Genomic DNA, 25,991 nt, shown 5'->3' with positions numbered 1-25,991 from the left:
ATTTGGAACACATGTATGGACAAAGAAGTTATAAGATGATCAGAGAAAACGAAAAATGCATTTTTATAAAATGTATTATTATTATTTGTGTTTAATGATGACGTATATTCTGACTTCAAATATTACCACTGGCATCGTAATAATTGGAAGACAAACATTGCTTATGATGTCTGCACCGTATATAAATATTTTATAAATAGACTAAACCATCACTAAGCAATCATGGATATAGCCTTCGTAGGTAAAATAACACTATATCGATGTATAAAAGATTCACGTACTCATGCTATCTAAGCAGTTATGTTTGGTTGTTAAAACCCTCTTTTGTTTCCATTGTTGATATTGCTACTACTACACATGGAGATATCTACCACTAGTCCCATTTCCTTCCTTAATTTATTATGTACAGCAAGTAAGAGGTTCTAGTTGGAAGCTCCCGACAAGGGAATACACTGAACCCTCTATTCCAACACCATATAAATTTAATAAAAAGTTGCCTTGGCAGGGTTCGAACTCGCAACTGAACGCATTACTTGCTGTCGTCCCTACTCAACAGCCACACCAATAATTAAGTACTTATGATACAAATAGCATTACAGAAAAAAGTTGCAATAACCATGCTGTTAAGATGCGAAGCAGACGCGCATTAAATGTGTGTGTATATGTAAACACAAATTCTTGATATTTTCGCTAGCTGTGTCATCCATCCTGTCAGCCTGTGGCAATAAAAATTGGGTTATTAACTTTATTTATATCTCTGGGGTGGTAGGTATAAAATGAAAGATACTTAACATATATATATATATTTTTAATGGGTTCAGGGTATAAAAATTAATGTTCATTTAGAATAATACAATCCAGAAGCGTATCCACCGATTTCTGCTTGATTTTCTCAAGAAACCATGTTTTTCCCACACAAATTTCACTTCTAAAAGCAGGCCATTTCAAAACTTTCTTTTAATGTTCATCTGTTCAAGCTTATTATAGTTACGGTTATATATCATTGTCACTTACGGCACGGCCATATTTGCTATAAAAAACAAGTAAAACAAGTAGTAAAGTGCCTTATTGGGGATACCCTGTACCTATACGTATTCCAAGACAATAAGGCAGCTTAATCTTTTCAAGCTCGTTTGCCTTAGCTTTATAACATATTTATATTTTTAAAGAATATACTATCATTATTTAACAAGCAATCGTTTTCACTCAATTTTAAAGATTATTGGTCAAATTAATTTGAAGAGTGACTTACAGTTTTCGGAAAATCGATTCCTTCCTGGTGGAAGCGTGGTACAAAGATTCTGATCCAAATTCATAATGAAGGATCTTTCTGAAAAATTATTTGAAACGTTTTTAAATATCTTTCTTTGTGAAAAATGCGGATCACATATTTTTTGGGTATATTTTTAAGCTTTGTTTGATTGACTGATTAACATATTTCCAAAGCCCAACATAAAAACTTAATGAAAACTCTTTTCATTGATTTTAGAAATTTGGCGCACAACAGTTGCACAAAAGTTTTTTATTAACCATTCGATCGGTATAAAACTCTATTTCAAAGAATTTTATGTTTAAAACCGTTCGTAGAATTCGCACAACTAAAAGGCTAAAAAATATATTGTGCCCGCAAAACCTTAAGATGAATATAAATAAGTGAGAACCCTTGCAATAAGCTTTACAGTAAAGTACTGGTTGGAGCTTCGGTATGAGTATGGATTTGGCAGTAACAACGCGAAATAATAACGCTACAAAAATTGCTCCACCATAAGCTGGATTTGATGTAACACAGAACCCGAAAATCTCTAATGAGTGTACCTTAAGTGTAACACCGGGAAGGTGTTGCAATTTACGCAATTGTTTGAAGACCTAGTTGAAGCCAAATAAAGGAATTTACGGTCAATTTCAAGTCAATGTCAGTTGTTTTGTTATTATCCCCTTGCCATATCAAATTATCGGGATTCGACGGTACTATTTTCTTATTTGATTTCTAGCGCTGATCATGACCTATCCCAAATTTGTGTTGTCATACGAATGTATGTTGTGTAACGAGGTTGGCTCCGTGGGAAATATGTTTTTTTTGTTAAGTCGATGCCAACATTTATGTAATTTTTTTAAATTAAATTATTTATTTAATTATTATTATTATACCCTGAACCCACTAAAAATGGGTAAAAGGGTATATTGTATGTAACAGGCAGAAGGAAGCATCTCCGACCCCATAAAGTATATATATTCCTGATCAGCATCAATAGCCGAGTCGATCCAGCCATGTCTGTCCGTCCGTATATGGATCACAGAACCTATAAGAGCTAGAGACTTGAAATTTTAGATGTAGGTGCTTCTAGTGCCTGTGCTGATCGAGTTTGTTTCCGATAATCGATAACTTACTCTGTTTCCAAGCAATCGATACAAATCGATATCGATATTCTTTTTTCTGGGCAATTTTGGTAAATAATAAGATCACCAAACTTGACATATAACTTCTAAAATAGAATATATATATGCATTTGATGTTCGAAGAAGATGAGTAACGCCATACAGCAAAATCATACTATGCAGCCAGATTCTTTGAAAATTGAGAACGAAAACGAAATCTGTAGCATGCGCTCTCACAGGCGAGAGAACGAAAAGGCTAGAAAAAGAATGTGCTCTCAACTTCGGCTCTATGAGTGCAAGCAATTATGTTTGTATGCGTGTGAATATACATACATAACAGCATATCTGCTCTGGCAAAGTCTCTGGCTGGCAAAGAAACAATTTTCCTAGTTGTTTAGGGCAGATCACTACCTACCCCAAATTTCTGTTGATATATGAATGCATTTAGTATACTGAGGTTGGCTCCGTACAAAATATGTATTTGGCATGCCGTACGAAGCCTCAAAGGCCATATGAAAGGCCAGGTAAGAAATTTTGCGTCGCATTCAAATGTATGGGCGTTACTCATCTTAGTGTTTATGTTGTCTTTGGTTCAGGGTATCCCCTAGTCGGGAGCTCCCGACTAGAACCTATTACTTAGTTTTAAGTTAAGGTTGCGTTCTCGCGACAGTGTTGAGGCACCAATCAGCATAATGCGAATAATAGTCGTTATGCTTAAATTTATTTTTTAAGCTTCTTTTGTTTCGTATCTTGAATGTTACAGACGCAAATTTTTGAATTAAGTCCCTATCACCTATTAAACATATAATAATATTGTATGGTGGTACTTGTGGTTATATGCTTGCCGCATAGACTGTAACAGTTACGCATAATTATAGCATGGTTTGTAAGGTGGTTTATTCAAACCTACTATAGCCTTCTTGAGCTTTCTTCTCTACTAAAAGAATGCAGACTGACATTAAATCATTTCTTGCTGCAAAGTATACCTTCTCGGCCTCCCAGTCTTGAAAGGAATTGATTAATTAACTTATTACAAATTATGATATTTTAAATTTTTTCATATAGGCTCCAGGATGTTGACGATAGCTTTTTTGAAAAGTTTGGATCGCTTTTAAGACAAAAGTCACAATTGGATGAAAATATTTTTAAGACTTCACTGGCTCCATATCATGAAGAAGAAGAGGATGTTACTACAAAGGTTGATGCTGGATCTCACGCTGACACTGCAGTGGAAACAAAATATTATGATAATGCGCTATTGGGTAGCGTGCCAGATTTATTATTCGTGGAAAATATAAGAGAAAATGTTTTTGATACAACAATTTGTATGAATGTAAGTAAATTGGATCTTTATAAAGTAATATTACTATACTTTTTACAAGTACAAACTGAAAGACTAAGACTTGCTAAATAATTTAGAATAGAAGACTTTATACGAAGAAGAGAAGACTCCGAGCAGAATACTCTGTAATGTTACAACGATTCATGCAAGGCAAGGTGTAAAATTACGTGTTCGTCTAGTAGGAATAAAAAAAATTTAATCGGCATAGAAGAGTTGATTTAACCAGCAATTATTTTAAATATTACACCAAGCATTGTTTACGATTACTTAAGGAAGGGAGATTAATAATCAGAAGTCTGCTGACAGTAACCGCACACGAGGATCCCAATTCAAACCATAAAGCGCAAACAACAATAATTATTTCTGCACATATTTAGTCTTGAAGAGTATAATATTGTGGTGACCAAAGATTTATAAAGAACCTTGATGAAACCCAAAATAACTCTGGCCTTAAAAACCACGAAATTTCAAGTACTGGTGATACGCTTGAGCGGTAAGAAACCAATTAGGGAGGGCTTCTGTTGAAATTTATTACCTTACATTTGGAGCAGTTTAAATTTAAGAGGTTGGCAAAACACCAAGCCTGAAACGCATCAATGTCAGCTTGTGATAGATAACATGATGTCATATCTTTATATGTAAGGCATAATTCCACATAAATAGCATACTCGAGATAATACTCGAGAGTGAGACAGTATCGAGGAAAGGTCATTGACGAAAATAGTAAAGAGTAGCGGGCCAAGATGACTACCTTGAGGAACTCCGGAAGTCACCAAAATACGTTTAGACGCCGATTTTCAGAAAATAATCTTTCGGGTTCTGTTCCACGAATATTCTGAAATCCAGTGATTCACTGAAGCCGGAAGCCGAGAAGGCATAACATATGAAGCAGTAGGGAATGGTTGACTGAGTCGAAAGCCTTATTGAAATCAGTAAAGATGGCGTCAGTCTGCATTCTTTTCTTAAATCTATAAATTACAAGCAAAGTAAACGCAAGAAAGTTAGTGGTTGTAGATTTACGCTTATAAACCAATTCTGAGAAGATGAAATAATAAAACTACATTAATGTGTCAGTTGAGATGTTTTATTATCTCAAAAGCTTTAGGTATAGCAGACAATTTGGTAATACCTTCATAGAGGAATGATGTATGATTCCTTCCAAGCAGGAACACCATCAGGGCACAGTAAGTAAACCGGCTTAATTGTGTTAAGGTCGCCAACAACCTCTGTTATTGATAAGGTAGTTTGAAAAAAGTTTGCAAACAGATCGGCAAAGCTTGGATCAGTATTCGTGCTCTCATCTGCACTTAACCGAAGAAGGCAAAATAAATGTCTTACGTTTAGAATTCACAAAGTTAAAAATTGGTTAGGGTTTGGTAAAAATTGGAGGCGACAACGGCGAAAGTAATTCTTATAGCATATGGAATTTTAAGTAGAACATTTTGAATTGGCAGCTGCATAAAGGAAGAAATCAGAGTGATTTCCCGATTTCTCAAACTTCTTATAATACCTCGTCTTTACGTTCCAGAGAAACGCAGATATCAAAGAGCGAGTACAAGGTATCATAAAAGAGCTTAATGTCAACATCAATTGTACAGTTGGGACCAATCGATTTAGAAACAGCTAACTCTGATTCCTTGACAGGCACTGGGGTTGATAGATTAATAATCATATCCAGATTTGCATGAAAAGGGTCTTTAGAAAGTGTCAATTCTGTGTACACTGTCGATAGAATTCAAAACGAAGATCAGATAAAGAGATATATTTCTTGAATTGCGCAGCCGATTAATCTGCCGTGTGGCTATTTCATGCATACCATCAACAATATTGTTTAACCCTCTTATTCCAAAACCAAATAAATTAAAAAAAAAAATTGCCTTGGCAGGGTTTGAACTCGCAACTGACCGCATTACTTGCTGTCGTCTCTACTCAACAGCCACACCAATAATTAAATACTTCTGATAAAACAAGTAAGACGTTCTAGTCGGGAGCTCCCGACTAGGGGATACCCTGAACCCTCTTCTTCCAACATCAAATGCATATATATATATATTCTATTTTAGAAGCTATATGTTAATAAAATCTTAATATTTGCCAAAGTTGCCCAAAAAGCAGGATATGGATATCGATTTTTATCGATTGCTTGGAAACGGAGTAAGTTATCGATTATCGGAAATAAACTCGATCTCCGCAGGCACTAGGAGGACCTACATCTAAAATTTTAAGTCTCTACCTCTTAGAGGTTCTCAGATCCTTGCGTTCATACATACGGACAGACGAACGGACGGACAGACAGACAGACGGACATGGCTTGATCGACTCGGCTATTGTTGCTGATCAAGAATATATATACTTTATGGGGTCGGAGATGCTTCCTTCTGCCTGTTACATGCATTTGGATTTTGCACAAATACAATATACCCTTATACCCATTTTTAATGGGTTCAGGGTATAAAAACAAAGCATTCTTATTAAATTAAATTCAATTGTTATCATTTCCAAAGTGCTTCAAATAAAGATATATTTATTTGTTTTGTATATACATAAAATCGTCAATTGTAAACAATAAAAACAACAACCACGGCATTATAAAATCTTAATTGTCTTATTGTTATAAAATCTTAATTGTCTTATTGTTAAATTCATCATAGAAAAGAACTGAAAACAAATTAGCTCGATCCCAAAAAAACGTTGAATAAGTCTACAAACTTGTTTGCTTTCGTATCTACTTAAGTGTCTACATACATACATAGATTGTTTTCGTGTACACATATTCTGTATGTACACAAAAATTATTTATTCACTCACTTGTTCTGCATAGCTTTTCCTACATACTTTACGAAATACGTCTTTCATTATCATTGAGCTTTTTTTTTAATTCTATAAATAAAGTATGTGCTCAAAGCTCTACGATTTAATGCTTTTCTCTTTATCTTGTGGGATACTTGGAAAACAATATCGAATTCGAATGCTGCTCATACACACTCAAAATCAGCCCACGGTCAACGCGATTAATATGAAAATTTTTAGTTCCCGGCATTGACACTGTTAATGGGTTATTCTTTTTACACAATCGTGAAATGTAAAGATACATGAGAAAAGAGCATACTGATTTAGTTCGATACCAAAATCAACTGTGACATAAAAACAAATATTTACAGAAAAATTATGATAATCATGTACACACTAAAGTGCGAATTGTAAAAAATTATTTACACAGAGATTGACAACTTGGTGTTTAAAAATGAGTTCTTTATCCTTGCCCCGTGTTCTATCTAATATCAGTTCTCGAAACTTCACCGACAAAAATTCAAACTTTCTAAGTTTAAACCGTTCCGCTGGTCATGAGATGCGTCAAATTACAAAAGTATATTCTACTCTTTCATTAAATGAAACAGCGGAGCGACGTAAACGAATTCTTAACAGAAATGGAAGTATTTCTAATCAGCATTTTCGTGGTGTTCACAAGCATTTATTGGAATCTCACACTAAAGTAGTTTGTCATTCAATGACAGTAAGTATAATTTGAACGCTTATTGCGCACATGAACCCATTGAAAATGGTTAAAAGGTTACGTTTTATTTTGCAAGTGTGTTAATAAAAAGCGATAGTTAAGATATTGATTTTCGATCATCAGCTTATAAATGCTACAAAGTATTTCGGTTTTAAGATACTTCCGCTTATAAAAACGTAATCTTCGAGTGTTAATATTCATTTAAGAGATGCTTCAGAAAATTTAGAAAATTCTATTCTTTATGTGTTTATGTTGGTCAATCATTTGGTGGGTTATGCTTCTCGTTCAAAGTAATTTCCATATGTAAGTCATTCGGGAGGTGTTTTACACTTTTAGTAGAAGCCATGCTTCCTCTATGAATAATAAGACTGTCCAATTTGCCTTAGATAATAACTTAATGAATAGGAGTTTTTGGAATTCGCTCTTAATTGCTAGTGGGAGAGGCTGTTACTCCAATAGTAATGGTTTGCCTGCACAGCTTCAGTTTTATTGTATAGGCAACGAAAGTAATCCGGATGTTACTCCGAGATTGGTGATGGTATGGAGGTCATTCATCAGCTGCAGTGACAACACCTCTTCTATTGCTGTTAAGGGTCTCAATAGTTGGATCATGGATGGTAGTGGTTTAAAGTGGGAGGGATAAAGTAAAGATATTAAATTTAATTACATTTATATTTTTGATTCATTATCGATCAAAATGTAAACATTAAAGTCGTTAAGAAATATATTACCCGTATCTATTTTGCAGAAGTCCCTCTTTCTGTTGCACGCAGCACATATGTCAAAACATAATGATTGACTATGCCAATCATATAGATGCAAAAGCCTATTAAGACCGGACCACTATATCATATAGCTGCGATAAGAACGATCGATCGAAAATTTAGTTGTTGTATGAAAAACATTTTTGTTTATCCATATATCTTGACCATTCTCGGCATTTAATAGTTTGACTTTGCTCTTAATATACATGCATAATCCTATTGTATCGAAAACTTTTTGTCATTCAAGATATATTTTGATTAAACACGGCATTTAAAGATTTCCGTTCATTTGTGCAAAATCTTGTTTACATCCGACTACTATATCATATATCTTCCATAGGAACGATCGGTCGAAAACTAGGATTTTGATCAAAACGCTTTTTTGTTTACCAAGATATCTTGCCCAAACTCGGCATTAAGTATTTTCCCTGTGCTTCTTAAATACGATTTTGGAAAGGTATTAGATCTTCGGCGTGCCGAAGACAGCCTTTCTTTCTCGTTTTTAATATTTTTACATTGATCGTTAATAGAATAGACTGAATATTTATATTTTAAAACACTACCATATCGTATTTTAATTACATTTCTGTTTTCTTAATAGTTTTAAAAGTAGGTGATTACAAATTTCTATATCTGATTTTGGGATGAAAATGGAAAATTGAATGTTAATTAATATGGAGTTTCTTCTTCGGATGTTATAAAAGTATTTACTATATCACACATATCTTTAAATAAATCTAGTTTACATTTTATTTGTGTGGAAAGAACATTTTGCAATTAGAATATTTAAAATATTTAAAAGTTTCAATTATTACATTATCTTATAAATTTTTTCTATTATGTCCTTGTTTAAAGTTAATTAGCTTGGTTTCATTTTTAATACAGAGAATCTCGGATTTGGAATAATTTAAAATTTCATATGCAGTACAAGAAAGAACAATTTTTTCCTATTTCCAATTTTCTATATGAGTTTTGTGGACATGGGATCCTTTCGACTTGATTGTACTTTTGTACGGTGGTGAGCTAAAAACTTTTGAATTGAATGTATGAATTTATAGAGGATCTTGATTGACTGTGAATTAAGGGAGTTTTCTTTATCGGTGATAACGGATTTTGGTGGTCCAACATAAAACAAAATTTCTCTTAATAGTTTTCTGATGGCCTCAATGCTTCTGGTTTCTAGTGGTTTAGCTATTGCTAATTTTGTAAATAGTAGTGAAGTTTTCTCCTAGTTTAATGTTGTCTGGGTATCGTTCATATATTCTTTGCAAAATTTTATACTGTAACGTAGATGGAAAGTATGCTGTTTTCATACCCTAAACCCATTTAAAATGGGTATAAGGGTATATTTTATTTGTGCAAAATCCAAATGTATGTAAGAGGCAGAAGGAAGCATCTCCGATCCCATAATGTATATATATTCTTAATCAGCATCATGTCCGTCTGTCCGTTTATCCGTCTGTCCGTCCGTCCGTCTGTCCGTATGTATGAACGCAAGGATCTCAGAACCTATAAGAGCTAGAGACTCGAAGTTTTAGATGTAGGTGCTCCTAGTGCCCGCACAGATCGAAATAGTTTCCGATAATCGATAACTTACTCCGTTTCCAAGCAATCGATAAATCGATATCGATATCCTGTTTTATGGGCAATTTTGGTAAATAATAAGAGCTAGAGTCACCAATATAGCTTTTAAAATAGAATATCTATATGCATTTGATGGTGGAAGAAGGGGATTCAGGGTATCCCCTAGTCGGGAGCTCCCGACTATAACCTCTTACTTGATTCTTTATAAAATCATGCCCCAACATAGCATCGTAATCGCACTGGGTTCTAAAAACTTCTAGTCTGCAATTTGTCTACTGCAACTTCTGCATTTATTTGGTTTTGTTGTTATATGGCCAATACCGAGCTGCGTAGATGTGCGTCTGAATCTGTATCCACGAGACACTCATTTCACTATTGGCGCGAACTATATCAACTTTATTAGCTTGTTCAGGATAGTTGCGCGAAATGTGACGACATTGATAACACCCAATATATTTCATTTGAGTCGTAGAATATTTGCGCTTGTGATCACCTGTGCCACAGTTAAAGCAATAATCTTGTTTACTGCCTTGTTCACTTTTCGGTTTGACATTTGCTCTATGTTGTTTTTTTTCTCGGATATGGACAAACGCTTATACATATCAAACTTGTTCTAGAAATTCTCTAAAGGAATTAAGTAGCATACTTCTACTTGTGTCTTATAGCAAGACCATTTATATACATGTAAGATTTTTAATATTATATTGTTTGTTTAATTAATAAAAGTCATAGCGCAAAGTAAAAACTGTTTCTTAATAATAGTCCTAGTGCGCCAACTTCACGCTGCTGCGGACCAAAGCCGATTCCCTTGACAACAGACAATTCGTGTATATCGCTAGCTTATCGAATAATCGAGGTATTTTAATTAACAGGATTGTGTTAACTCCTGCCTTTACATATGACCCTCCTGATCGTCCTCATCTGTCACAGATGACAACTTACGTCCTCTTGATCGGTTCCAGATATCCTACTCTCTATCCGTGCTCATCTCGACGTTTTTTTTTTATCATAATTGCGCTTATAGACTTGTTGCGCCTTCTCGATGTTCTTCTTCACTTGGTCACGCAGCTTTTGGCGCTCGTCGTTAAATTGCACAACTAACTCTTCGTTGAGTACCTCTAACAGTCGATCTTCAGTTTGGCTGTGCATTTTAGTTCCAACATAACCTCGAATTGCGAATTGCACATGCGAATTAATCGCCTTTTGGATCTGAGGCACATACTTGTACCACTTTGTGGACTAATGGCTTGACAACTTCGCGATAATACTCAAAATTAAACGGTTAACTCGCTCAATCTGGTTATTGCCTCTCGCAACACCAGTCGTTGTCAACACATGCTCAATTTTCTTCTCGTTGAGAAACACAAGGAAAGCGATGGATAAGAACGCTGCTCCTCTGTCGCTGTTTATGCGCTTGGGTAAACCTAACACAAACGGCCAGTCGCTAAGCCTCTTGACAACTTTCTCGTGACCTGTTGATTCAGTTGGGAACAGCCATACAAATTTCGAAAACGCATCTACCATAGCAAAAATGTATTTGTATGGCTTAGCTGTTGCGTTCATTGGTCCCAAATGATCGATGTGCAGCGTGTGTAGTGGCGTGTCACCCTTGTCTATGCGGTGAAGATAGCCACCTTTTTTGCCCAACTTAGTACTGAAAATAATACAATTGACACAATTAGATACCTCATTTTCAAGGTGCGGAATCCATTGCTGCTGGATCGAGTACTTTGTGTTGGCCATTGAAAAATTACCATCTTCGTGCGACCTTTGAATCACTTCTCGTTCTATTAGTTTCAGAGCAGCAAGCAACTCATTGCCATCGACGACTTTATACAGAAGACCACCCTTGAGCTTACAGTCTTGGTATGGGCGTTGCTTGAACATCTCTATAACGGCTTTGATGAAGTCGTCATCTTGTTGGGCCCTCCTTATTTGAGCTGATAACTCTGCCGTAACGAATATACACATGGACGATGTACGACTGAGAAATTTCTATCGGCATGCCTGCTTTAGCCGTTGCCTGTCTAAACGCGACCAAGTCAGTGGCAAGATTAAATTGGATCCCCAACAGATAGTTCGAAACTTCATCACTGCGAGGTATGCTGCTATGACCTCTAAGTAGTAACTGTGACGCTTAGGCTGAGTTTGTGTAGTTTTTCTGCTCCAGTAATAATGTTTGAAAATAATAGTCTAGATGATTGCAACTTAACGCTTCTGCAGACAAAAACCGACTATGTAGCCCAACAGACGACAGACGACTGTCTACCTCTATGTGTGTATAAATTATAAGTCTTGAGTGTATTGATTAAGTTACATTTATTTGTTGCCCGTTTGGCAATAATGTTTTACGCTGACGACTTGGTGCCTGAGTACTGACGTGTTGAGCTAACGACGTTATTTCAGAACTAAAAACATGCGATACAATTCTTAGGGCTTAAAGCTAACAGCAATTGTGGTCGGAGTCATATTCTGCCCAACCGATCGTTGACTCCGCTTAACTTATATATCGGTAGCTTATCGATAGATCGAAGTTAGATTAATGTTAATTTACAGAAAAGTGTTAACTTCTGCCATTTAAATGTATGTACTTTATAAATATATTTAGGACCGAGGACGAAACATTTTAATGCGTTGTACGCAACAGATTCTGTTTGGCTCTTCATCGAACACATTATTTCGGTGCGCTTGTGTTTTCTGTTTCGTGTTTCTGGTTAAGCAATAACACTAACCAAACAGCATATAGACTGGACATTCAGTTGGAGGGGCTAAGGCCACGCTTTTGATATGCGGCTAGGGCAAAGTCGCCTTCGTTTTTATGCGGGATAAAGTAAAGATATTAAATTTAATTACATTTATATTTTTGATTCATTATCGATCAAAATGTAAACATTAAAGTCGTTAAGAAATATATTACCAGTATCTATTTTGCAGAAGTCCCTCTTTCTGTTGCACGCAGCACATATGTCAAAACATAATGATTGACTATGCCAATCATATATATGCAAAAGCCTATTAAGACCGGACCACTATATCATATAGCTGCGATAAGAACGATCGATCGAAAATTTAGTTGTTGTATGAAAAACATTTTTGTTTATCCATATATCTTGACCATTCTCGGCATTTATTAGTTTGACTTTGCTCTTAATATACATGCATAATCCTATTGTATCGAAAACTTTTTGTCATTCAAGATATATTTTGATTAAACACGGCATTTAAAGGTTTCCGTTCATTTGTGCAAAATCTTGTTTACATCCGACTACTATATCATATATCTTCCATAGGAACGATCGGTCGAAAACTAGGATTTTGATCAAAACGCTTTTTTGTTTACCAAGATATCTTGCCCAAACTCGGCATTAAGTATTTTCCCTGTGCTTCTTAAATACGATTTTGGAAAGGTATTAGATCTTCGGCGTGCCGAAGACAGCCTTTCTTTCTCGTTTTTAATATTTTTACATTGATCGTTAATAGAATAGACTGAATATTTATATTTTAAAACACTACCATATCGTATTTTAATTACATTTCTGTTTTCTTAATAGTTTTAAAAGTAGGTGATTACAAATTTCTATATCTGATTTTGGGATGAAAATGGAAAATTGAATGTTAATTAATATGGAGTTTCTTCTTCGGATGTTATAAAAGTATTTACTATATCACACATATCTTTAAATAAATCTAGTTTACATTTTATTTGTGTGGAAAGAACATTTTGCAATTAGAATATTTAAAATATTTAAAAGTTTCAATTATTACATTATCTTATAAATTTTTTCTATTATGTCCTTGTTTAAAGTTAATTAGCTTGGTTTCATTTTTAATACAGAGAATCTCGGATTTGGAATAATTTAAAATTTCATATGCAGTACAAGAAAGAACAATTTTTTCCTATTTCCAATTTTCTATATGAGTTTTGTGGACATGGGATCCTTTCGACTTGATTGTACTTTTGTACGGTGGTGAGCTAAAAACTTTTGAATTGAATGTATGAATTTATAGAGGATCTTGATTGACTGTGAATAAAGGGAGTTTTCTTTATCGGTGATAACGGATTTTGGTGGTCCAACATAAAACAAAATTTCTCTTAATAGTTTTCTGATGGCCTCAATGCTTCTGGTTTCTAGTGGTTTAGCTATTGCTAATTTTGTAAATGGTAGTGAAGTTTTCTCCTAGTTTAATGTTGTCTGGGTATCGTTCATATATTCTTTGCAAAATTTTATACTGTAACGTAGATGGAAAGTATGCTGTTTTCATACCCTGAACCCATTTAAAATGGGTATAAGGGTATATTTTATTTGTGCAAAATCCAAATGTATGTAAGAGGCAGAAGGAAGCATCTCCGATCCCATAATGTATATATATTCTTAATCAGCATCATGTCCGTCTGTCCGTTTATCCGTCTGTCCGTCCGTCCGTCTGTCCGTATGTATGAACGCAAGGATCTCAGAACCTATAATAGCTGGAGACTCGAAGTTTTAGATGTAGGTGCTCCTAGTGCCCGCACAGATCGAAATAGTTTCCGATAATCGATAACTAACTCCGTTTCCAAGCAATCGATAAATCGATATCGATATCCTGTTTTATGGGCAATTTTGGTAAATAATAAGAGCTAGAGTCACCAATATAGCTTTTAAAATAGAATATCTATATGCATTTGATGGTGGAAGAAGGGGATTCAGGGTATCCCCTAGTCGGGAGCTCCCGACTATAACCTCTTACTTGATTCTTTATAAAATCATGCCCCAACAGAGCATCGTAATCGCACTGGGTTCTAAAAACTTCTAGTCTGCAATTTGTCTACTGCAACTTCTGCATTTATTTGGTTCTGTTGTTATATGGCCAATACCGAGCTGCGTAGATGTGCGTCTGAACCTGTATCCACGAGACACTCATTTCACTATTGGCGCGAACTATATCAACTTTATTAGCTTGTTCAGGATAGTTGCGCGAAATGTGACGACATTGATAACACCCAATATATTTCATTTGAGTCGTAGAATATTTGCGCTTGTGATCACCTGTGCCACAGTTAAAGCAATAATCTTGTTTACTGCCTTGTTCACTTTTCGGTTTGACATTTGCTCTATGTTGTTCTTTTTCTCGGATATGGACAAACGCTTATACATATCAAACTTGTTCTAGAAATTCTCTAAAGGAATTAAGTAGCATACTTCTACTTGTGTCTTATAGCAAGACCATTTATATACATGTAAGATTTTTAATATTATATTGTTTGTTTAATTAATAAAAGTCATAGCACAAGTAAAAACTGTTTCTTAATAATAGTCCTAGTGCGCCAACTTCACGCTGCTGCGGACCAAAGCCGATTCCCTTGACAACAGACAATTCGTGTATATCGCTAGCTTATCGAATAATCGAGGTATTTTAATTAACAGGATTGTGTTAACTCCTGCCTTTACATTTGACCCTCCTGATCGTCCTCATCTGTCACAGATGACAACTTACGTCCTCTTGATCGGTTCCAGATATCCTACTCTCTATCCGTGCTCATCTCGACGTTTTTTTTTATCATAATTGCGCTTATAGACTTGTTGCGCCTTCTCGATGTTCTTCTTCACTTGGTCACGCAGCTTTTGGCGCTCGTCGTTAAATTGCACAACTAACTCTTCGTTGAGTACCTCTAACAGTCGATCTTCAGCTTGGCTGTGCATTTTAGTTCCAACATAACCTCGAATTGCGAATTGCACATGCGAATTAATCGCCTTTTGGATCTGAGGCACATACTTGTACCACTTTGTGGACTAATGGCTTGACAACTTCGCGATAATACTCAAAATTAAACGGTTAACTCGCTCAATCTGGTTATTGCCTCTCGCAACACCAGTCGTTGTCAACACATGCTCAATTTTCTTCTCGTTGAGAAACGCAAGGAAAGCGATGGATAAGAACGCTGCTCCTCTGTCGCTGTTTATGCGCTTGGGTAAACCTAACACAAACGGCCAGTCGCTAAGCCTCTTGACAACTTTCTCGTGACCTGTTGATTAAGTTGGGAACAGCCATACAAATTTCGAAAACGCATCTACCATAGCAAAAATGTATTTATATGGCTCAGCTGTTGCGTTCATTGGTCCCAAATGATCGATGTGCAGCGTGTGTAGTGGCGTTTCACCCTTGTCTATGCGGTGAAGATAGCCACCTTTTTTGCCCAACTTAGTACTGAAAATAATACAATTGACACAATTAGATACCTCATTTTCAAGGTGCGGAATCCATTGCTGCTGGATCGAGTGCATTGTGTTGGCCATTGAAAAATTACCATCTTCGTGCGACCTTTGAATCACTTCTCGTTCTATTAGTTTCAGAGCAGCAAGCAACTCATTGCCATCGACGACTTTATACAGAAGACCACCCTTGAGCTTACAGTCTTGGTATGGGCGTTGCTTGAACATCTCTATAACGGCTTTGATGAAGTCGTCATCTTGTTGGGCCCTCCTTATTTGAGCTGATAACTCTGCCGTAACGAATATACACATGGACGATGTACGACTGAGAAATTTCTATCGGCATGCCTGCTTTAGCCGTTGCCTGTCTAAACGCGACCAAGTCAGTGGCAAGATTAAATTGGATCCCCAACAGATAGTTCGAAACTTCATCACTGCGAGGTATGCTGCTATGACCTCTAAGTAGTAACTGTGACGCTTAGGCTGAGTTTGTGTAGTTTTTCTGCTCCAGTAATAATGTTTGAAAATAATAGTCTAGATGATTGCAACTTAACGCTTCTGCAGACAAAAACCGACTATGTAGCCCAACAGACGACAGACGACTGTCTACCTCTATGTGTGTATAAATTATAAGTCTTGAGTGTATTGATTAAGTTACATTTATTTGTTGCCCGTTTGGCAATAATGTTTTACGCTGACGACTTGGTGCCTGAGTACTGACGTGTTGAGCTAACGACGTTATTTCAGAACTAAAAACATGCGATACAATTCTTAGGGCTTAAAGCTAACAGCAATTGTGGTCGGAGTCATATTCTGCCCAACCGATCGTTGACTCCGCTTAACTTATATATCGGTAGCTTATCGATAGATCGAAGTTAGATAAATGTTAATTTACAGAAAAGTGTTAACTTCTGCCATTTAAATGTATGTACTTTATAAATATATTTAGGACCGAGGACGAAACATTTTAATGCGTTGTACGCAACAGATTCTGTTTGGCTCTTCATCGAACACATTATTTCGGTGCGCTTGTGTTTTCTGTTTCGTGTTTCTGGTTAAGCAATACCACTAACCAAACAACATATAGACTGGACATTCAGTTGGAGGGGCTAAGGCCACGCTTTTGATATGCGGCTAGGGCAAAGTCGCCTTCGTTTTTATGCGGGTTCGAGACACGCTCGCACGCTCAGGCAGGAAGACAGTAAGAAATACATATGATCTGTGTGATCGAACGGCATCGCTGCTCTTTCTTATTCCCTCATACTTAAGGTAACTGTTTTGGCTTACCCTCAGTGTTCTTTTAATTTGTGTATTTACCGATGTACTGCCTGTGTGTGTATGTGTCTTAATATGTGTCTTAATCTTAATTTTCTATATTAATTAAGAAAATACAATAAATAGGAAAGATGAAAGTAAGAAGATTGTTTTTATACCCTAGCCCATTGAAAATGGGTAAAATGAGGATATTGTATTTGTGCAACATGCAAATGAATGTAGCAGGCAGAAGGAAGCATCTCCGACGAAGTATATATATTCTTGATCAGCATCGATAGCCGAGTCGAATTTCCATTTGTGCCTGTCCGTCCCTCCGTCCGTCCGTATTTTTGAACGCAAGGATCTCAGAACCTATAAGAGCTAGAGAAATTGAAAAATTTATATGTAGGTGCTCCTTGTGCCCGCGCAGATCGAGTTTGTTTCCGATAATTAATAACTTACTCCGTCTCCAAGCAATCGATAAAAATCGATATCAACATTTGGTGTTTTGAGTAAATTGGGTAAATAATAGGCGCTAGAGTCACCAAAAATTATATGATGCTTCTAGAATATTATATATTTGTCCAGTATCTTTCATTTTATACCTATCGCCACCTCCCCGCTATCACCACAGAACTATAAATCAAGTTAACAACCCAACCTTTATTGCCTAACAATTTAACCCACTATTTAAATGCAATTGACTTCTTCAGTATACACAAATATTCTATGCCTTCAGCAAAGCTGGTCGATGCTTCTTTGCGTCGCTTCGTTTTCGAAGTACATTGAGCGAAAAAGTTTAGAACTTACGATCGACGCAAAGTGCTTGTGCTTCATCCATGAAATGCATGCTTTATTTAAATGATTTATTACCATAGATACTAACGATTAATTTTACAGGAAGACTTTAGAATTAAATAATATTTACACAAGGCGCATCTTGTGCAAAAACTACGACAAGAAAATAGCATACATCGATTGATTTTACTTTTGTTTTTGGACAGAAAAAAGTTTTTGTCTCAGCCAATGGCGTGCAAGCACCTTTGGTTGAATGCGTGAATTACACATGCAAAAGAACTTTAAAGTATGTATGTGTGTATGTGTTGTTATTCACTGCTCTGGCTTTAGCTGGAAAGAATGTAATTTTGTTAGTTTTCTAACGCAGATAATGAACTATCCCCAATTTGTGTTGATAGATGAATGCATTTTGTGTACTGAGGATGGCTCCGTAGAAAATATGTATTTCTAAGTCGATGCAAATATTTACATAATTTCTTTAAATTAAATTAATATTATTTTTATCCTACAATTAAGAAATAAAAAAGTGCTAAAGAATACAATAACATGTTTATTTGTATAAATAAATATGACTTTTGATTCAATATTTAGTTAGATATTTTATTGATTCAATTTAGATTATTGCGCTTGTGATAGGGGTAGGTCGTGATCTGCGTCAAAAAAGTAAGAAAATTTTTTCTCTGCCAGCCAGAGATTTTGCCAGAGCAGTGGATAACAACACATTCAAATATGCTGTATGTATATTTACGCGCATACAAACATAATTGCTTGCACGGCCCTCATAGAGGCGAAGCTGAGAGCACATTCTATTTTTAGCTTTTTCGTTCTATCGGCAGTGAGAGCGCAATGCTACAGATTTCGTTTTCGTCCTCAATAAAAAAATCAAGCTGCATAGTAGCACTTTGTTGTATGGCGTTACTCATCTTAGTGTTTATATTGTCTTTGGTTCTACATTGGTTACTTAATTCTGACCTATATATTCGCTGCCCAACATGCATACTGCGACGAACTGCGTTTTCTTGGTTGCTACCAGGTCTCCCACTCTATTGCCGTGCTGGGCAAGATTTTTCTAGTCATAATTACGCTTTTAGACTTGCTCGACTTTGTTTTCGTTCACTGAAAACGGTTTATTATAAAAGATGCATTAAATTTAGCAGATCTTAAAATATGAATGAAAATGAATATGAAAACTTCAGTTTACTAACCGAATAAATTTGGCTGGCGAGTTGTCCAAGCCGAAAAGCGCTTTATTAAACTCTAAAGCTCTTCTCTTGTACCGAAGGCTGTATACGCTTTGCTCTGTAATGGGCACTATAAAAAAACATTCTCAAGCTCCTCCAATATGGCGTCCATGATTGGCACAAGGGTTGGCATAAAAATGGCACAAGGACACAATCCACCAATCCCATGCTGTTTAACATTCTGTAATCTACGCAAACTCGCAGTGTGTACTCTTTTTTAAGATAACTTTACTTGCTTTACTTGAAGGAGACTTGCGAACGATTCTTTTTCGACCAGTTTCTTTACAGCGCTGGCCTCGTCTGCTGCTAGAACACTCGGTGAATGATGAAGCTGCTTAATCACTTTATTGAAACTATCTTCGACTGAAGAGCTCCAAAAGCTGACTCTTCGGTGACATTATATATAAAGCAGACTCATTTATTGGCAACGGATCTACACCCAAAGTGATAAATGTGTATCCTTGCATATCGGCGAACAATCGATTTTTATACCCTGAACCCAATAAAAATGGGTATATTGTATTTGTGCAAAATCCAAATATATGTAACAGGCAGAAACATCTCCGATACCATAAAGTATATATATTCAGGATCAACACCAATAGCCGAGTCGATCTAGCCATGTCCGTCTGTCTGTCTGTCCGTCCGTCCGTCTGTCCGTCCGTCTGTCTGTCCGTATGTATGATCGCAAGGATCTCAGAACCTATAAGAGCTAGAGACTTAAAAATTTTAGATGTAGGGGCTCCTAGTGCCTGTGCAGATCGAGTTTTTATCGATTATCGATAACTTACTCCGTTTCCAAGCAATCGATAAAAATCTTTATCGATATCCTGTTTTGTGGGCAATTTTGGTAAATAATAAGAGCTAGAGTCACCAAACTTGACATATAACTTCTAAAATAGAATATCTATATGCATTTGATGGTGGAAGAAGGGGGTTCAGGGTATTTCCTAGTCGGGAGCTCCGGACTATAACCTCTTACTTGATTCTTTATAAAATCATGCCCCAACAGAGCATCGTAATCGCACTGGGTTCTTAAAACTTCTAGTCTGCAATTTGTCTACTCCAACTTCTTCATTTATTTGGTTTTGTTGTTATATGTCCAAAACCGAGCTGCGTAGATGTGCTTTTAAAAAATTTCTAGAAATTCTCTAAAGGAATTAAGTAGCATACTTCTACTTGTGTCTTATAGCAAGACCATTTATATACATGTAAGATTTATAATATTGTATTGTTTGTTTAATTAATAAAAGTCATAGCACAAAGTAAACAGTGTTTCTTAATAATAGTCCTAGTGCGCCACTTCATCTGCTGCGGACCAAAGCCGATTCCCTTGACGACAGACGATTCGTGTATATCGCTAGCTTATCGAATAATCGAGGTATTTTAATTAACAGGATTGTGTTAACTCCTGCCTTTACATTTGACCCTCCTGATCGTCCTCATCTGTCACAGATGACAACTTACGTCCTCTTGATCGGTTCCAGATATCCTACTCTCTATCCGTGCTCATCTCGACGTTTTTTTTTTTTTATCATAATTGCGCTTATAGACTTGTTGCGCCTTCTCCATGTTCTTCTTCACTTGGTCACGCAGCTTTTGGCGCTCGTCGTTAAATTGCACAACTAACTCTTCGTTGAGTACCTCTAACAGTCGATCTTCAGCTTGGCTGTGCATTTTAGTTCCAACATAACCTCGAATTGCGAATTGCACATGCGAATTAATCGCCTTTTGGATCTGGGGCACATACTTGTACCACTTTGTGGACTAATGGCTTGACAACTTCGCGATAATACTCAAAATTGAACGGTTTACTCGCTCAATCTGGTTATTGCCTCTCGCAACACCAGTCGTTGTCCACACATGCTCAATTTTCTTCTCGTTGAGAAACGCAAGGAAAGCGATGGATAAGAACGCTGCTCCTCTGTCGCTGTTTATGCGCTTGGGTAAACCTAACACAAACGACCAGTCGCTAAGCCTCTTGACAACTTTCTCGTGACCTGTTGATTTAGTTGGGAACAGCCATACAAATTTCGAAAACGCATCTACCATAGCAAAAATGTATTTGTATGGCTTAGCTGTTGCGTTCATTAGTCCCAAATGAGCGATGTGCAGCGTGTGTATTGGCGTGTCACCCTTGTCTATGCGGTGAAGATAGCCACCTTTTTTGCCCAACTTAGTACTAAAAATAATACAATTGACACAATTAGATACCTCATTTTCAAGGTGCGGAATCCAGAATTGCTGCTGGATCGAGTGCATTGTGTTGGCCATTGAAAAATTACCATCTTCGTGCGACCTTTGAATCACTTCTCGTTCTATTAGTTTCAGAGCAGCAAGCAACTCATTGCCATCGACGACTTTATACAGAAGACCACCCTTGAGCTTACAGTCTTGGTATGGGCGTTGCTTGAACATCTCTATAACGGCTTTGATGAAGTCGTCATCTTGTTGGACCCTCCTTATTTGAGCTGATAACTCTGTCGTAACGAATATACACATAGACGATGTACGACTGAGAAACTTCTTACGGCATGCCTGCTTTAGCTGTTGCCTGTCTAAACGCGACCAAGTCAGTGGCAAGATTAAATTGGATCCCCAACAGATAGTTCGAAACTTCATCACTGCGAGGTATGCTGCTATGACCTCTAAGTAGTAACTGTGACGCTTAGGCTGAGTTTGTGTAGTTTTCTGCTCCAGTAATAATGTTTGAAAATAATAGTCTAGATGATTTCAACTTAACGCTTCTGCAGACAAAAACCGACTATGTAGCCCAACAGACGACAGACGACTGTCTACCTCTATGTGTGTATAAATTATGTCTTTTGAGTGTGTTGATTAAGTTACATTTATTTGTTGCCCGTTTGGCAATAATTTTTTACGCTGACGACTTGGTGCCTGAGTACTGACGTGTTGAGCTAACGACGTTATTTCAGAACAAAAAACATGCGATACAATTCTTAGGGCTTAAAGCTAACAGCAATTGTGGTCGGAGTCATATTCTGGGCTACCGATCGTTGACTCCGCTTAACTTATATATCGCTAGCTTATCGATAGATCGAAGTTAAATAAATGTTAATTTACAGAAAAGTGTTAACTTCTGCCAATTAAATGTATGTACTTTATAAATATATTTAGGACCGAGGACGAAACATTTTAATGCGTTGTACTCAACAGATTCTGTTTGGCTCTTCATCGAACACATTATTTCGGTGCGCTTGTGTTTTCTGTTTCGTGTTTCAACATATAGACTGGACATTCAGTTGGAGGGGCTAAGGCCACGCTTTTGATATTCGGCTATGGCAAAGTCGCCTTCGTTTTTATGCGGGTTCGAGACACGCTCGCACGCTCAGGCAGGAAGACAGTAAGAAATACATATGATTTGTGTGATCGAACGGCATCGCTGCTCTTTCTTATTCCCTCATACTTAAGGTAACTGTTTTGGCTTACCCTCAGTGTTCTTTTAATTTGTGTATTTACCGATGTACTGTCTGTGTGTGTATGTGTCCGCACAAGCGAAAAGTCAAATTAAATTTTTCTCAAAAGTCGGTGGCTTTCTTTCCTTTTGAAGGGACGAGTGATATGAAATAATGAAAGGGTTTGACATGCTGATGCGAAATTTTTGCATTTTAGCTCGTTTTCGTTGGTAAGGGTACCAAAGCGTTGGCATGTGTGCACCTAAAGTATTTTGGACTCGCTATTCACGCATACTTGCATATTTTGTTTATAAATAGAAGAATTTATGCGCTTGTGTGTCTGTTGGTTGCCTGTCCCTTGCAGTTTCGAAAAGATTTGAAGTTTTTCTGATTTATGTATTTCGAGTTATTTGGTAAGTGGCAATACTGGAGTGTCAGCGGACGAAAATGTCGCAAATGATATCGCGAACTGATTTAATGCGAGATTGTACCCAAAAAACTCTCACATACGAATCGAGAAACGATAGCTACTTTCTTCTGTTCAAAATTTGTTTTATTTCATGCCCTGGAATCTATCAGTGCCTTCTGATCTTTACCAAGCGACGAATAGTTATTAGTATAGGATAGTTACCATTATGTAACATATATGGTATTAACAAGGATGTTATTTAGAATGATGGAATGTGCTCCTTTTCAGAGGTAATTTTGTCAGTGATGTTTTTAGAGCCTAAATTTAAGAAGAAGGCTGTTAGTAGGAAAAAGTGTTGTTAAGTAAAATTAAAAATAATCTTAATTTTCTATATTAATTAAGAAAATACAATAAATAGGAAAGATGAAAGTAAGAAGATTGTTTTTATACCCTAACCCATTGAAAATGGGTAAAATGAGGATATTGTATTTGTGCAACATGCAAATAAATGTAGCAGGCAGAAGGAAGCATCTCCGACGCCATGAAGTATATATATTCTTGATCAGCGTCGATAGCCGAGTCGAATTTCCATTTCCATTTCTGCCTGTCCGTCCCTCAGTCCGACCGTATGTTTGAACGCAAGGATCTTAGAACCTATAAGAGCTAGAGAAATTAAATTTTAAATAATAAGAGTCACCACAAATTATATGATGCTTCTAGAATATTATATATTTGTCCAGTATCTTTCATTTTATACCTATCGCCACCTCCCCGCTATCACCACAGAACTATAAATCAAGTTAACAACCCAACCTTTATTGCCAAACAATTTTAGTCACTATTTAAATGCAATTGACTTCTTCAGTATACACAAATATTCTATGCCTTCAGCAAAGCTGGTCGATGCTTCTTTGCTTCTTAATATTTACACAAGGCGCATCTTGTGCAATAACTACGACAAGAAAATAGCATACAAGATCTTGTCTCAGCCAATGGCGTGCAAGCACCTTTGGTTGAATGCGTGAAATACACATGCATAAGAACTTTAAGGTATGTATGTGTGTATGTGTTGTTATTCACTGCTCTGGCTTTAGCTGGAAAGAATGTAATTTTGTTAGTTTTCTAGCGCAGATAATGAACTATCCCCAATTTGTGTTGATAGATGAATGCATTTTGTGTACTGAGGATGGCTCCGTAGAAAATATGTATTCCTAAGTCGATGCAAATATTTACATAATTTCTTTAAATTAAATTAATATTATTTTTATTCTCTAATTAAGAAATAAAAGAGTGCTAAAGAATACAATAACATGTTTATTTGTATAAATAAATATGACTTTTGATTCAATATTTAGTTAGATATTTTATTGATTCAATTTAGATTATTGCGCTTGTGATAGGGGGTAGGTCGTGATCTGCGCCAAAAAAGTAAGAAAATTGTTTCTTTACCAGCCAGAGACAGAGAGCACATTCTATTTTTAGCTTTTTCGTTCTCTCGGCAGTGAGAGCGCAATCCTACAGATTTCGTTTTCGTCCTCAATTTTCAAAAAATCAAGTTGCATGGTAGCACTTTGTTGTATGGGGTTACTCATCTTAGTGTTTATATTGTCTTTGGTTCTACATTGGTTACTTAATTCTGACCTATATATTCACTGCACAACGTGCATACTGCGACGAACTGCGTTTTCTTGGTCGCTACCAGGTCTCTCACTCTGTTGCCGTGCTGGGCAAGATGTTTCTAGTCATAATTACGCTTTTAGACTTGATCGACTTTGTTTTCGTTCACTGAAAACGGTTTATTATAAAAGATGCATCAAATTTAGCAGATCTTAAAATATGAATGAAAATGAATATGAAAACTTCAGTTTACTAACCGAATAAATTTGGCTGGCGAGTTGTCCAAGCCGAAAAGCGCTTTATTAAACTCTAAAGCTCTTCTCTTGTACCGAAGGCTGTATACGCTTTGCTCTGTAATGGGCACTATAAAAAAACATTCTCAATCTCTTCCAATATGGCGTCCATGATTGGCACAAGGGTTGGCATAAAGAAGCAATAGCACAAGGACACAATCCACCAATCCCATGCTGTTTAATCAGGAATTTGTTCGTTACTAATCGCGCTGCATCTGAGCAATCTACGTTAGTGAAATTGACATGAGTGCATGCGTGAAAAGAAATTTGTTCAGTTTCCGAACCCCATTTAAGCTGACCTGACGCTAAGCAAAGCGATGGCCCTGCCTGTGTTAACAGGTCGAGGCCTATTATTCCATCGAAAGTTGACAGGTCCGATAAAAGAAAAAATGTTGCCTTTATGTTGAAAATTGAGACAAAACATTTTTGCGTGATTCTAGTTGTACCATGAATTGAGTGGATTGTGAACGGACGCCTTTTAAGCCTTCATGTGGTCTGATAAAGTTTTTAGATGTGCCCGTGTCTATGAGGAATTTCATATCGGCCCCTGCTACTCTTCGCCCGATGATGGGTAACAGGGATCTACCCCTAAAAAATTAACAGCATCTGAATCATAGCTAGCGCTCACATCATCCTCAATTTGCGCCTCTGCGCTAGAGGCGGTATTAGCATACATTTGCGATCCTTGTTCCGCGTCCTGCGTTACATGATTCACCCTTTGTTGCTTTTTTTGAAAGCCCGTGTGATCAGATGTTGCCTGTTTTCTATTCAGATACCCCGGTGCCTGTGTCGGTTGGAGGATCCTTGAAAATAAAGGATCTACCTCCATGGGTTCCTTTCCACCATTATTGTTTTGCTGCCGACCACTTCGTTGATCGGACTGACCCGGTTGTTTCTGCTGTTTGTTGAAGTGAGGGTTTTTTGCGTCATTTATCTGTGGCTCAGAATGTCTATCTTGCTGTCGGCCCTATGTCTTTGTATTCGGCCTACGCTCTTTTTCTTCTTGGCTTTTGGCAAAATTAGCCGCGAAAGCATATCTTTCGTGGTTTGACTCCACCTCCTGAGCAAGCGCCAGTGCCAAAGGCAAATCTCTAGGCTTGGCTGCGAAGAGCACATCCGTGAGATTGCGTTTAAGCCCCGATACGAAAACGCGCAACGCGTCGTCACGGAACTTCTCACAAAGACTTTTTGC

General features: G+C 36.8%; 1 protein-coding gene across 5 annotated transcripts in view; it reads left to right on the top strand.

Moving 5' to 3' along the window:
* Positions 1–25,991, top strand: part of stac (C2 and C2B_Munc13-like domain-containing protein staccato) — a 184,364-nt gene that overhangs the window by 50,538 nt on the left and 107,835 nt on the right. For 3 of the 5 annotated variants that reach the window (XM_015168274.3, XM_015168276.3, XM_070210808.1), the window contains exon 2: positions 3,442–3,709. In XM_015168274.3, coding sequence (XP_015023760.1) covers positions 3,442–3,709 — 268 coding nt within the window. Of the gene's footprint in view, positions 1–3,441; positions 3,710–6,655; positions 7,233–25,991 lie in introns of those variants that run through there. The other 2 variants (XM_070210807.1, XM_015168277.3) reach the window with 2 other exon arrangements.

This window comes from Drosophila virilis, unplaced genomic scaffold, assembly GCF_030788295.1.
Source record: "Drosophila virilis strain 15010-1051.87 unplaced genomic scaffold, Dvir_AGI_RSII-ME tig00001170, whole genome shotgun sequence".
Lineage (NCBI taxonomy): Eukaryota > Metazoa > Arthropoda > Insecta > Diptera > Drosophilidae > Drosophila > Drosophila virilis.
The sequence above is the reverse complement of the archived record's forward strand: the minus strand, read 5'-3'. Positions and strand labels throughout refer to the sequence as shown.